At 48.0% G+C, this 14,512-nt stretch overlaps 2 protein-coding genes across 4 annotated transcripts in view; one reads left to right on the plus strand and one right to left on the minus strand.

The window, feature by feature from the left end:
- The window catches only part of Acad10 (acyl-CoA dehydrogenase family member 10), a 43,909-nt gene extending 43,139 nt beyond the window's left edge, over window positions 1-770 (minus strand). Inside the window, exon 1 of one of the 3 annotated variants that reach the window (XM_021186981.1) lies at window positions 549-770. The gene's annotated coding sequence lies outside the window, so the exon portion shown is untranslated. Of the gene's footprint in view, window positions 1-47; window positions 500-548 lie in introns of those variants that run through there. The other 2 variants (XM_029533700.1, XM_029533699.1) reach the window with 2 other exon arrangements.
- Window positions 771-875: 105 nt separating this feature from the next.
- Window positions 876-14,512, plus strand: part of Brap (BRCA1 associated protein) — a 26,151-nt gene continuing 12,514 nt past the window's right edge. The window contains exons 1-5 of the mRNA XM_021186676.2: window positions 876-1,123; window positions 2,226-2,387; window positions 3,486-3,681; window positions 5,215-5,404; window positions 13,096-13,209. Of these exons, the coding sequence (XP_021042335.1) occupies window positions 1,042-1,123; window positions 2,226-2,387; window positions 3,486-3,681; window positions 5,215-5,404; window positions 13,096-13,209 (744 nt within the window). The 5' untranslated portion in view covers window positions 876-1,041. The remainder of the gene's footprint in view (window positions 1,124-2,225; window positions 2,388-3,485; window positions 3,682-5,214; window positions 5,405-13,095; window positions 13,210-14,512) is intronic.

Genomic DNA, 14,512 nt, shown 5'->3' on the forward strand with positions numbered 1-14,512 from the left:
TTTCCAATACATAGAGAACACAGCTTATCTTTCCTCCTATATCTTACCTCCAGATATCTTGGGCTACAACAGAGCTTGTCTCAAAACAACTCAAAACCTCAAAACAACTAAACAATGGCCAGATGGTGGTAGGGTAGGGATGTATCCCACAACTCTGGAGGCAGAAGCAGGCAGATCTCTGAGTTCTAGGACAGACTGGTCTACACAGTGAGTTCCAGGACAGTTAGGCGTACTCGGAGAAACTCTGACTGGGAGAAGAAAACAACAAAAACAAACAAAAAATAAAACCAAACACAAACAACAAAACCAAATTTAACCATAAACTACATAGGCTTTCCAGCGAATCCCTGTCTCTAGGCAGCGTTTCATTTCACACAACCGTGTGGTTATGCAATAACTAGCTCAGGATCGCACGAGTGCCCAAGCTTGTCCTGTCTGGGGCTGTTTTCTGTGTCCACAAAATCATCATCCCACGGAGCCCCGCAGTGCTCCGCTCTCAGTGGATTATCTGTGAAGCCATTGCGCTCCTAACCAGCCCCTCGCCATACCTGCAGAAAGTTACAACCCTGAGGTCGAAGACCCAGGAACCCTCAGAGTGTCTGCGGACCCATAGAGTCTCGGTGAGCCCTGCGGGAAATCTAAGGAGGACAAACGGAGAGAGGGGTCAAACGCGAAACAGAAGGCAGAACGCTCTGCGCGCACTGCGCACGCTCCTCGGACACTGCTCGGTCCAGACGGTCCGCCGAGGGGCAGAAGCGGCTGCCGAAAGCGCATGCGCGCCCGGGGCCTCGCCCCTTTCCCGCCGGCGCGTGCGCGTGCGCGTGCGCCACCCCGAGGGTCAGAGACGGCGGCCGAGAGGCGGAAGCGGAGGTTGTTGTGGCTCGGCCGGCTGCGCGCGACGGGGGGGCTGCCGCTGCTGAGGCGGCGGCCGCGGCTTCTGAGGCGGTGGCGGCACTGCCGACCGCGGGCCGCTCGGCCTCTGGGCTCGGGCCGCAGCCTTCCGTCAGCCCACCGGGGCCCCCGGCGAGCAGCGCCTGTCCTATGAGTGTGTCACTGGTGGTCATCCGACTGGAGCTCGCGGGTCACTCGCCGGTCCCCGCCGACTTCGGCTTCAGCGCCGCCGGTGAGTTGGCGGCCTCGCGCCGGGCAGCAGCCCTCGCTCCACCCGCCCACCCCAGGGCTCGGCAGGCGCCTCTGCTCGACGTCGTCCTCGCTGCGGGAAAGCGCGGCCCCGGGCGCGGGGTGCGGGGAGGGATGCTGTGCCCCTTTCCCGAGCCGGCAGGCAGACTGGCCGGTGGGGAAAGGATTTGTCCAAAGTTCGGTGTGAGTGGCTGGAAACGCGGGTTCTAACCCAGCCGGGGCCCCCGACAGGCTGACGTCTTCACCTTTGGCCACTGACTTCCTTAGTGGGCTATGCAGCTTCGGCTCTTCCCGTGATTGTCACAACCTTACCTGATCACACCGAGGCTCCTCAAGTGGGGGCAGGAGGACAGGCAACCACAAGCCAGGCAGGGTTACGGGGGAAACCTGTCTCAACAGACAGACAGAGAAAAAGGTGTGTGGGAGAGGGCGATGGCTTGGTATCCGTCAAGAGTTTTGTCGTGGCCCTGAATCAGACTTGATCTGATAAGTGCCATCCGTACTAAATGTCCCAAGTTGATGGAAAAGAGAAACGGACACTTAGTTTGGAGAGCTCGGCTGGTGCTTGTTCTCAGAAGGATGGCATCGCTCCATTCTTTGGAGTTGCAGCAGAAGAGCGAGCTGTGGTCTTTCTTGGTCTTTGAGTCTCCAGTGGCTTGATTTATTTCAAGGTTACAAGCAGCTTCCCGGAGCTCAAAGTGACCCCTAGATCTGAAAGTCAGCTAAGTTGGCACTAGGCACAAACAGGTAACTTCATATAGGCCCAGTCCTGGAGACATTTATGCAGCAAAGCCTAGGGGGAGAGCTCCTCCTGTGTGCTGGGCTGTGTGGGTTGAGTGCTGTGCTGGACAGGCCTGGGGCCTGCCTCAGAGCTGAGGTTAAGGTATTTCAGTCACATCTCCGGGATTCTGAAATGCTGCTTATTCATGACTAGAACTCTGAGGGACTGAGGCAGACACTGGGAAAATGCCCCATCCCCGGGGAAGCGCCATAGAGGAACAGGAAAGCTATTGATTGGAGTGAATGCCGAGAAGTGAGAGGAATTTGTTCTGTCATTAGGTATTAATCTTTCATGTGTTCTCCAGCTGGAGAGATGTCTGATGAGGAGATCAAAAAGAAGACATTGGCTTCAGCTGTCGCCTGTCTAGAAGGGAAGTCAGCCGGGGAAAAAGCAGCCATCATCCACCAGCACCTTGGCCGTCGGGAAATGACGGATGTGATTATTGAGACCATGAAGGCCAGCGCAGGTATGCCCGCAGCTAGCCTGGCCGTGCTCTCGCACTCTGAGCCCCTGGCTGGGTTTTTTCTTTGCGGTTGAGGAGCCACTGAGGCTGGGTGTATTTATTATTGAGGGTGGCCTTGAAGTTGTATTCTTGCTACGTTAACCTCCTGAGTGGTGGGATCCCGTACGTCTAGTTTTCGTCCAGATGGGCACAGACCCAGGGCTTTATGCATGTAAGGTTACCGCTCTCCCAACTGAGGTGCTGTTCCAGCATGCTTGTTCCCCCAGCACTTGTGTTATATATGTGATTTGTGAAGCATATTTCATTGTCTATTTTGAAAGGGTTACTTAAACCCTGGAGTTTGGAAACATACCCTAAGACCCTGTTTTAAGAGAATAATACAGGAGAAACTAGATGGGTTGTCACTAAGTGGGCTCTTCCCTCTGGTGGGAGTGCTTGTAACTACTAACTCGGCTCCAGAGGAGCAGTACACCCAGGGAAGCCTGCTGCCCCGTCCCTGCCCTACTGGCTTACACAGCCGAGGAAGTGGATGCTTTCTGCATCTCCCACATAGGTGTGGTCAGAACTGGAAGGTTCGGTTTTCAGAGAGCCCTGACTGTCACCGAGGAGTCCGTGGTGAATGTTGCCTGCTTGTGTTTGGGTGCTGCTGGATGTGGGAGGAGCTTCTGTTGGGTTTTGAGTGTGTTAAGGGTTTTTTGTTTTGTTTTTTTTTTTTTAATTATTATTAAATTTTTATTTACATTCCAAATATTGTCGTCCCACCTCCACCCCTATTGTTAAGAGATTTTTACAAGGGTATGAAGAGATATTCTTATGCAGAGAGAGCTTTACATGTTCTGGGGAGATTCCCAAACCCAACAGTTCAACAGTATGGTTTGTCGGGCTTTGTGACAGGGTCTCTTACATCTGCAGCTTTCCTGCTTCAGCCTCCTGGTGCTGGGATTACAGGCGTAAGCCATCATACCCAGCAGAAATACGGTTCTTAATGCAATAGCGTAGTTTCTCTGTCACAATTTCCATTTGCGCTTGAAATTCTAACTTTCTTAGGCTCCTTAGGCTTATTTCCAGCTGTTTGTGATCTGCTAATTTTTACTTTGTAAGATGAAGTGAGAGACACAGCAGAAGAAAAGAAGTCTTCGGCAGCCCCCGTCTCTGCACAGAGAAGTAGAGAGCAGAGTGAGTCTGTGAACACAGCCCCAGAGTCTCCATCCAAACAGCTCCCTGACCAGATTTCCTTCTTCAGTGGCAACCCTTCCGTTGAAATAGTCCATGGCATCATGCACCTATACAAGACAAAGTAAGCCCAGCTCGCTTCCTTCAGACCACTCCGATTTTGCTTTGAGTAGTGAGAAAACTCCGTGCCCGAAAGGTCAAAGGCTAAAGCTTTGACAACAAACATACTGCCCTCAGGTACTGTGGACTGCAGAGTTCTGAGTGCTGTGCGTTTGACAGTGTAGATTGGGCCAGAGCTTTCCTTACTCAAAAATCAACGTGTAGATGCATGTCAGAAATGCTTGGGAAATAGTGTATTAACTAACCGTTGGGCATGGGTATTGATTGGGGGATTGAAAAGCAAAGGAGTCAAAACACCTCATGCTTACGTCTGTGCCAAACCACAGGAGCAGGTGATAGTAATTGACATGCCTGTTTTTGCGGCTTCCTGTTTTATTTTGTTTTAGGGGTTTTGCTGTTGTTTGTTGTTGTTTGAGACAAGGTCTGTAAAGGTGTGCACCATTACGCCTGGCTTTTACAAATTTTTTTTCCCCTGTTTAAAAAAAAAGCTCTCTTCTGGAAGCCCAAGGAGAGGCAGCACCTGGACAGATGACCCACCAGCTGGGTCTTCAGCTCTCAATACGATAATTGGTTGATGTCTCAACAACTGTCTTTGCCCTAACTTGCCTGCCATGTCCCTCCAGGGACACTGGGAAGCAGCCAGTCATCAGGTAGCCATTTTGGATCCCAGCTGTCGTGTCTGTTTTCAGCATATCAAAAGCAATTGCACTGTAGAAGGTTTCTCTCGCTCCCTCCAAGCTGTTCAGATCCACAGTACTTTTTCTAATCTTCAGTCCCATTGTCGGAGGTTAGAGTTGTTGCATAGATTTGCGCTCACTCTCCTTCTGGAGCTCTTCAGACAACGTCACAGTAGCACTGTGCCTTAGTTATTCAACAGTAGATTATTATTCAGAAATTAAAGAGACTGAAACATGGGACTGGAGAGATATCTCAGAGGTTAAGAGCACTGGCTGCTCTTGCAAGGACCTGGGTTCAGTTTCCAGCACCCACAAGGTGGCTCACAACCATCTTTAACTCAGGTTCCAGGGGTTTTTCTTCTAAGGGCCTTTTCTTCCAGGGCCTTTTCTTCTAAGCGCCAGGCCTGCATGTCCTGTACAGACATATGTCTAGGCAAACACTCATATACAGAAAAATAAATATTTTTTGAAAAGAGAATAAAACACTGAGTGTAGTAGTCTAAATTAATAACTGTTTAAATCAGGATTGATAATTCTGGAGAGGTGCTGTGTGAGGTGAATACAACCAAAATACATTGTGTGAAATTCTCAAGGAACTAATCCAATACCTTTTTTTAAGATTGAGAACTCTGGTGAGGGGTAATGTAGAACATTTAGGGCTTTCGTTAAAGTGCACCACAGATATGTGGGAAGGGACCCAGGTACCCATAAGTGTGTGTTTCAAGCAAACTCACCAGTTAACTATTTGAGTTGATTTGTAAAATACTAGCCATTTTATTTTTCATAATTTCTCGGACAAAAGAGTCATTTGGTTGTTGTTCTCCAGACTTTTCAAGACGGTCTCATTGTCTTCCTCTTAGTAAGATGACCTCCCTAAAAGAAGATGTGCGGCGCAGTGCCATGCTGTGTGTCCTCACCGTCCCTGCCACCATGACCAGTCATGACCTTATGAAGTTTGTTGCCCCATTCAATGATGTAATTGAACAAATGAAAATCATCAGGGACTCTACTCCGAATCAGTATATGGTGCTGATCAAGTTCAGTGCGCAGGTAAAAGTTAAGATGCTAGACACCTCTCTGCTGCAGACGGGCTATAGAAACTGCGATGCCAGTTTTGTGGGTTTTATGCCTCAGATGAAGATATGGCTCCTAGGGTGTGGTTGGCAAGGTGGTACCCCTAGGCTATTAGAAATACAATCTCCCAGCACTTGGGAGGCAGAGACAGGTGGATTTCTGAGTTCGAGGCCAGCCTCGTCTGCAGAGTGAGTTCCAGGACAGCCAGGGCTACACAGAGAAACCCTGTCTCAAAAAACAAAAAACAAAAACAAAAAAAGAAATACAATTACATTGGCCTTTTTTTTTTTTAAAGATTATATATATGTATGTATGTACACACACACACACACACACACACACCCCTGAAGAGGGCATCAGATCTCATTACAGATGGTTGTGAGTCACCATGTGGTTGTTGGGATTTGAACTCAGAACCTCTGGAAGAGCAGCCAGGGCTCTTACCTGCTGAGCCGTCTCTCCAGCCCTTTTCTTTGTTTTCTTTTCTAAGGCCTCACTGTCTGCCCTGTCCAGACTGGTGCTTGCTTTGAAGACCAGGCTGACCTGGAATTCACAGAGATTTGTCTGCCTTTGTCTCTCAGGTTTTGGAACTACCATACCCAATTAAAAAACAAAACCAAAAAAACCTTATTTGACCAAATCAGCCATGAGTTGAACCTGGAATCTTCTGATCTATATTAGAGGCATTGCCCATTGTTCCACTAGCCTGCACTCCCAGAATTTACAAAGCATTTTTTTAATGATTATTTGTTTTGGTTCTGAAGATTGGCCCCCACACCTCACAGTGCTCCTCGTTGCTGGACACCCTTTTTGACCTTGTTATATTTTGAGACGGTCTTGCTGAGTTGCTCAGGCGGCCCTTGGACTCGCTCTGTAGCTCAGATGTGCACTGAACTTGTGATCACATGCCTCTGTCTCCCACCCACATAGTGTGATGACAGACGGGCACGACCACACCTGACTTAAGGTCTCTCTCTATGCATCAGACTGGGTGTGATCTCCAGCTTGTGTTTACTTAACCAGTGGACACAGAAGCCCAAACCCTTGTGTCATTGTCCCCAGTTCCTTGATTCTGTTAGTAAGATGCTCTTTGGAGTGCCCATGGCGGCCAGAAGAGCCTGTCCTATCCCCTTGGGCCCACGGTTCCAGACTTCCCCGCGTGGACGCTGGAAACTAAGCCGCTGTAACAGCACTGGACTACCTATCTCGCCCGTGCCCCAGGTTTTTCCTTCTTCCAGTTTTTAGGGTTTTCTTCCTGTTTTTTGTTTGTTTGTTTGTTTTCCAAGACAGGGTTTCTCTATGTAGCCCTGGGTGTCCCTGAACTAACTCTGTAGACCAGGCTGGCCTCTAACTCACAGAGATCGCCTTCAGATCAAAGGAGTGTGCTACCACAGCTGGCTTCAGTTTTTGCTTTTTTTTGAAACGTTGGCGTTGATTGATGGGATATTGAAGTGTTAAGAATGGTTGACAGTACAGACACCAACAGATGCCCTGAAAGAACAGAGGTGTTCTTTGACCTGAAAGGGTTTGTACAGTTTTGAATTAGGAAGGCTTTGTCATCTCCTCCCTTCCTAGTACTGCTGTAAGCATGTTGGTTCTTAAGAGCATGTGTGTTTTTATAGGAACATAGCATGAGGTGAGTTTTACCCACTACTCATGTCCCCGAGGGGCTGCCCCAGCTTTGGGTTTACTCAAGCTTTTTTTTATCCTGTGATATTTGTCCATTGAACTTTGACCATATTAGCCAGGTGTTGGTGGCACAAGCCTTTAATCCCACCACTACAGAGGCAGAGACAGGCAGTCTCTGAGTTTGAGGCTACACTGGTCTACAGAATGAGTTCTAGGACAACCATGGCTACAATTTGTGGAAAATTAACTTCTCTCAGCTCCATGGTTTCTTCCAGATCAAGTGTCCCATCCTGCTAGTTGACAAATTGGTGTGTTGACAGATCATTTGTTCTTGCCACTCTAATGGGTTACTAAGGTTTGTGGGTGAAGGGAACTCTTGACACAGACTTCCTTGTCCAGGAATGCAGGGTGGACAGCGGTGGTGGGTGTTCAGCAATATGTGTTATGTGTGTAGTCAGGGAGGGCAGCTTGCAGGAGTCAGTGCTCTTCTTCATGTAGGCTACAGGGATTGGGTTCACAGTATTAGGCTTGGGGCAAGTGACTTTACCCACCAAGCCATCTCACTGGCTCCTGTATACAACTTTTTTTGTTTGTTTGTTTGTTTGTTTGTTTTGAGACAGGGTTTCTCTGTGTAGCCCTGGCTATCCTGGAACTCACTCTGTAGACCAGGCTGGTCTCGAACTCAGAAATCCGCCTGCCTCTGCCTCCCGAGTGCTGGGATTAAAGGCATGTATACAACTTTTACAAATTACGTATCACTTACTTATTTTGTATGCATGTGTATGTTTTGCTCACGTGTAGATCAGAAGACAACTTTCGGGAGTTGATTGGATTTTTCTACCATGTGCGTCTCAACCTGTGAGGCTTGGTAGCAGACGCCTTCGCTTGCTGAGCCATCCCACATAATCTTTTTTTCACGGCAGTGGTTTACTAAGTAGTTCTGGCTGGATTGGAATTAACCACATCTACCAGGCTGGCCTCAGGCAGGGAGATCTGCTAGGCTCTGCCTCCAAAGTGTTTGGCTTAACGATATGTACTCCCACAGCTCAATGTGTAATATTTAAAGATACTCTTTTTCTGACAAGTTCTCATCTGTAGTTTATACGGTGGATTTCCCTATTTATCCCAGGCTAACCTTGAACTCTCAGACATAGTCCTCATCTCAGCCTTCTGACCTGGGATTGTAGGCATGGACGTGAATGCCAAATTTGGGCTTATTATGTTCTTGTTTATAATTTAGTTCTGTGCCTTTTCCTTCATGGTACTTGTTAATCACTTGTATAGTGTAGATACTAAAAAGTATTGCTGTTACTAGTGTCTTAAAAACAGTGGCTGTCCCCTCACCACTCCTGTGTCCCAGTCCTAGCTATGAAAAATGGCCTTCTCCATCTTGGTTATTAATGTCTAGCAGTATAACTAATCACTAACCTCTCTGTGGCCAGTTTCCTCACCTTTGAAACAAAGAATACAGATTCCCTCATGCCTCCAGGGGACACTAACCAAGAGTCTGGCTGCAGGCAAGACTGTGAGGACCAAGCTATAGTCTGGGGCCTTTGATATTGTCACTATTCTTGGTACTAACTGGAATCACCAAGTCTGACCACTTAGAGAGCCACTGGCCCATGTCTCTGAAGCACCTCAGGAGACGTCCTGTCAGTCAGGGGTGAGGTATATTTCTGACCTCAGTGTCAACTTCTGAATCTGGGTCTACAGCAGAGTTAACACCTTGGCTTTTGTGTTTTTAATTTTTTAGGATTTCTTTTATGGGGCATGATGACACATACCTTTAATCCCAGGACTCAGGAAGCAAAGGCAGAGAGGCATTGCTTAGGGCCAGGACAGCTAGGGCTCTCAAAAAACAAAAACATTTAAATTTTTGTGCACTTGCATGTATGTCTGTGCGCCATTTGTGTGTAGTGTCCATGGAGACCAGGAGAGGGTGCCACACTTGTCTGGAACATTGCAGATGGCTGTGAGCCATGCACACCTGGGTCCTCTGAAAGAGCAGCCAGTGCTATTAACCACTGTCCAGCTCTCAAAACACATTTTTAATATTCCTAGTGGTAGGGTGCTTTGTAAAGTCAGATTGACAATTTAGTTCTCTTTCCTTTTGGTTTTGGTTTTTCAAGACAGGGTTTCTCTATGTAATAGTCCTGGCTGTCTTGGAATTTACTGTGTAGACCAGGCTGGCCCTGAACTCACAGAGATCCACCTGCATCTGCCTCCCAAGTGCTAAGACGTGTGCCACCACCACTCGACGTCAGCTGTGCACTCTTATACTCAGAACTCTGAGTTAAAGGGACCCACAGAACAGGTGCACATAGAACCCAGCTAGTCACTTCCCGAAGTTAGGTCAGAAGCGTGCTGTGACAGCTGTAGCCTGAGTCCATATAAGGGCAGCTCTCCGTGGTCTCCTGTCTTTCCCCGAGAACTCAGAAGTCTTGTGAGTGTTGTGTAATTGCTGCTGGCCCTAACTGTCTGTGTTTACTTTCTTGTGTGTTGGCAGCAGTCCCTTCCAACACGGCCCCCTCTCCCCCAACACTATGTAGTAGAGAAAGGGTAGAGGGGAAAGGGGGTGTAGACCTCCTTAGCCTACTTCCTGCTGACTAGAGTTCCCTGGGGCAAGTCCAGTCTTTGTGGTCAGAATATCTCCAGCCAGCAATCCAGCAGTAATAAGCCCAGCTGCAGGGGGAGCGGCAGCCAACACAGGCCCTCCTGGGCCTTTCCCATTTACACCCTCTCCAGAGTCCCAAATGTAAACAGTCTTCAGCTGGCAAAAATCAAGCCCCTCCTAGAACTGGAAACATTCAGAGTTAGCGGCTGTGGGCCGTCTGAAGCAGCCCCCTATCCCACACCTGGAATTACAGCAAAATCATTCACATAATGTAACTGGGTATTTTGAAAATACACTACAAAACCAGGGCTGAGCCGGGCAGTGGTGGCGCATGCCTTTAATCCCAGCACTCGGGAGGCAGAGGCAGGTGGATTTTTGAGTTCGAGGCCAGCCTGGTCTACAGAGTGAGTTCCAGGACAGCCAGGGCTACACAGAGGAACCCTGTCTAGAAAAGAAAAACAAACCAGGACTGTGAGGCTTGGTGGCAAGTGCCTTTAATTTTTGCATCATCTTGCTGGCCCCTGTCCTCTCAGCTTTCTTTGGAGGTTTGGGAAAAGTCATAGATTGATAATATGACCTTGAGGAAATTCAGTCTTTGAGGAAGGAATTTGTAAGTCATCATCAGAACATGAAAACCAAAATGGCTGGGTCACGATAGGGGCTTCTCCCTCGTGTGCTTATTCAGGACGGCCTGGGATTCTGGTCTTCTTAAATGTAAAGACAGGGAGAGCCCAGCTGGCCAGTGCTGGAGCACACCTTTCATCCCAGCACTCAGGAGGCAGAAACAGGCTAATCTCTGATATCGAGGCCAGCCTGGTCTACAGAGTGAGTTCTAGGACAGCCAGGGCTACACAGAGAAACCCTGTCTCAAAACAAAGAAACAGACAGTAAAAACCCACTCAGCTCTGCAGCTGTCCGTGACAGTCTGGCCGAGGACGCCCTGATCAAATGGGCTGTTCCTCTCAGAGTTGAACAACAAATTAAACAAAACCCGAAGTTGGCATTCTTTAAATTTCTGGTTGTTTATAATTCTAGCACTTAGTCTCTCTAGGGACAAGGTCTGCCGAGGTCATGAAAACTGCCCTCAAGCAGTGTTTACTTTTCTGTGTATGAGTGTTTTGCCTGTGGGTATGTCATATACTGTAATGTGTGCATGTCCTTGGAGCTCAGAAGAGTGCATCTGACCCTGACCACTGAAGTTAAGGATGGTTGTGAGCATCATGCAGGTGCTGGGGACCAAACCTGGGTCCTCTGAAGAGCAAGTGCTCTTTACACTGAACCATGTCTCCAGCCCCTGCCCCTCAGACCCGACCCGACCCTCCCCTCCCCTCCCTTGCCCTCTCCTCCTTCCCTCCTTCCTTCTCTTTCTTTCTTTTTCCAGACAGTTTCTCTGTACATCCCTGGCTATTTTGGAATTTGCTTTGTAGACCAGGCTGACCTAAAACCAGCCTCAAAAGTCCATGTCTGTGATACAGATGCACAGTTCCCTTATGAATGTAATGTGCACAGTGCGGGTGGGCTCAGTCTCCTACCTGTCCTTGTGATGAGGCCTGTTACTTGGTGAGCACTTAACACAGCTCATGATCCAAGGAGGCCTCTGTTCTTCCAGCAGCCTTAGTCAGTGCCTTGTGCTGTAGAGGTTGAGCCAAGCTTGGCTCCTTCCTCAGTGAGCACCCCAGCCTGTGAGATTTAATGTAATGTCTCTGGGGACACTGGAGGGTGGGGAGGCCTCTTCGTTGAAAAAGGGTTGTCCCACAGCCAGCTAGCTCTACATATGTGAACTTAAAGTCACTGCCCCTTCAGGAAACTACATCAGGATTAACCACCCTTCTCGGGGCTGAGTTCACGGGCTTATGTGAAGAAGACATAAATAAGCAAAAATCCAAAGTGTGGGACTGGAGAGCTGGCTGCTCTTGGAGGGGATCTTAGTCCAGTCTCTGACAACCAATTGGCGGTCGGAACTGTAACCACACTTGATGGGGTCAGATGCCCTCTGCTGGCCTCCTCAGGCACTGCATGCATGTGCTACACATAAAATAAAAAGAAATGTAAATCTATGAGCTTACATTACTGGAGTTGTCCTGTGGCTTTGAGATTGAGGGCCCGAGGAGGAGAGGCAGGTAGGATGCTTTGGTGGAACAGCCTTGAGTCGTGATGGAAGGGAAAACAGTTTTGCTTTTGAGGAATCTGTCCCCATCCCCTAAGCAGCTCGTCAGCATGAGTCGTGCTGAAGCAGGCGGCCTTCCTGTGTTTGGTCTGACGCCCCTGCCGTGACAAATTGAGTTTAACACTGGAGTCGTCTTGTTACTTTACACTGAGCCCGAGCCAGCGCTTGGTTTGCCTTTACCATCACCATGTCTATTCCAATTTCTGTCCACCATGAAAGAACAGCTCAGTGTTGAAGGCTGGTTAGTCTGGGTTGTGAACTGCCACATGTGGCACTGAACCCTGGACCTTTGTGAGAGCAGCCAGTGCTCTTAAAGAGCTAAGCTCTCTCCCAGCCCCAACCTAGGACACCTTGACCTGCACAGGGCATCCCGACAGGTGATCGGTGTGGAGTGCTGTGCTTCCTCAGTCAACTGAAGATGAGCTGGCTTTTCATCCATACTGCTCCTTCGTCTTCAACAAGATGATAAGTTTAGTTTGGTTTGGTTTGAGGCAGGGTTTCTCTGTGTAGCCCTGGCTGTCCTGGAACTCACTCTGTAGACCAGGATGATCTTGAACTCAGAGATCTGCCTGCCTCTGCCTCCCAAGTGCTGGGATTAAAGGCCTGTTGAAGCATGCCCAACTTTTTTTCTTTCTTTTTTTTTCCTCAAATGAATGATGGTTCTTTAAGGGCATCATGTATGTATGTGCGTGTGTGTATGTGTATGTATATATGCATGCTTGTATATTTATTTATTAGATGTGAGTACACTGTAGCTGTCTTCAGGCACACCAGAAGAGGGCATCAGACCCCATTTCAGATGGTTCTGAGCCACCATGTGGTTGCTGGGGATTGAACTCAGGACCTCTGGAAGAGCAGTCATTGCTCTTAATCTCTGAGCCATCTCTTCACTCCTAGCCTCCGTTCCCCCCCCCCCATTTTTTCCAATTTTTGTGTGATGGTTACAATTTAGTTCCAGAATTTTAAGAAGTATGTGTCTTCTTCCAAGTGCCACAAAAATAATGACTACTGGGGAAAGAACTGTCCAGAAACTTGTAGACAGATGGCAGGTTGGATGGTCTCTGCCTTCTGCCTTGTAAGGCAGACCTCTCCACAGCCTGGACACCGAGCTGCAGAGCTGTGTTGACTTGATGGCTCCAGGGTTTGCTGTTTCTAATGCTCGCCTTCTCCTCGATTGTGAATGTGTGGGGATGTGGGAATGGAGAGTGCGTCTTCCATGACCAGCCTTTATTTTCCCCTCTCCCATGGTGTGCACAGGCTGATGCGGATAGTTTCTACATGGCGTGCAACGGCCGCCAGTTCAACTCAATCGAAGATGACGTCTGCCAGCTGGTCTATGTGGAAAGGGCTGAAGTGCTGAAATCTGAAGATGTAAGTGAGAAGTCTTCTTACATCTGATGAGAAATGTTGATCCGTACAGAATTGAATGTTAAGATGCTTGGCAGACATCAGGAATAGGCCTTCCTGTAGAGACTGAGAGTAGAAACAAGACAGGTTCTGGGAGAAAAGGGGAATGGGAGGGGCCAGCAAACAGATATGGAGCTTCTTCTGGGCTAATGGATTGTTGACGGATGGTAGGGCCAGATGCAGGATGAATGGAGTAGTTGGCGTGGACATACTAAAATCCACCCAGTTTAAAATGGAGAGTCTTAGCACTGAGATAGGGAGGGACATGAATTCACAGGTGGTTTGGCAAGGTCAAAGCTAACATTGCAAGGCCTACTTAAAAAAACAAACATACTAGAAAATTATACCTCAGTTTTTAAAGATTTATGTATTATTTATTTTATGTATATGAGTACATTGTAGCTATCTTCAGACACACCAGAAGAAGGTGTCCGATCTCATTACAGATGGTTGTGAGCCATCATGTGGTTGCTGGAAATTGAATCGGGTCCTCTGGAAGAGCAGTCAGTGCTCTTAACCACTCAGCCATCTCTCGACCCATTACATCTCATTTTTAAGATGTAGAAAACAGGTGTGATAGCACATGCATGTGACTACAGCATTCAGGAAGCCTAAGAGACAGTTGAGTTGGAGGCCAACCTAGGCTATATAATAAGGTCCTGTCCCCAAGTCAAGAAAAGAATTCTGCCCTGTTAAAACTGTCCCAGAATGATGGAGTGCAGTTCAGAGCAGAAAGAAGCATATTTGTTCAAACTGTTAACCCCAATCTCCATCCTAGCTTTTTGTTTTAGGGTTTCTCTGTGTAACCCTGGCTGTCCTGAATCTTGCTGTGTAGACCATGCTAACCTTGATCTGCCTCTGCCTCTACCTCCCTGGTACTAGTATTAAAGGCCTGTGCTACCATGCTTAGATTTTTGTTTTGTTTGTTTAAGGCAGGCTGTCCTAAAACTCACTATGTAGAGTAGGATGGCCTTGAACTCATAGACATCCTCCTGTCTCTGTCTCCTGAGTGCTAAGATTCAGTCTTGCTGACTACATGCTCTGGCTCTCATCTGCAACAGGGTCGCTCCCTCGGAGCCTGGCCTGTACTACTGACTCACTAGGCCATTTATAGTAAATAGCAGGCCAGAGAGCCTCCATGGTGCTGTAAGATTCTCTTCCTTTTCTTTTTTTTTTTTTTTTTTTTTTAAAGATTTATTTATTTATTTTAAGTAAGTACACTGTAGCTGTCTTCAGACACTCCAGAAGAGGGAGTCAGATCTTGCTA

Source organism: Mus pahari, chromosome 23 (assembly GCF_900095145.1).
Source record: "Mus pahari chromosome 23, PAHARI_EIJ_v1.1, whole genome shotgun sequence".
In the NCBI taxonomy this organism is placed as follows: Eukaryota; Metazoa; Chordata; class Mammalia; order Rodentia; family Muridae; genus Mus; species Mus pahari.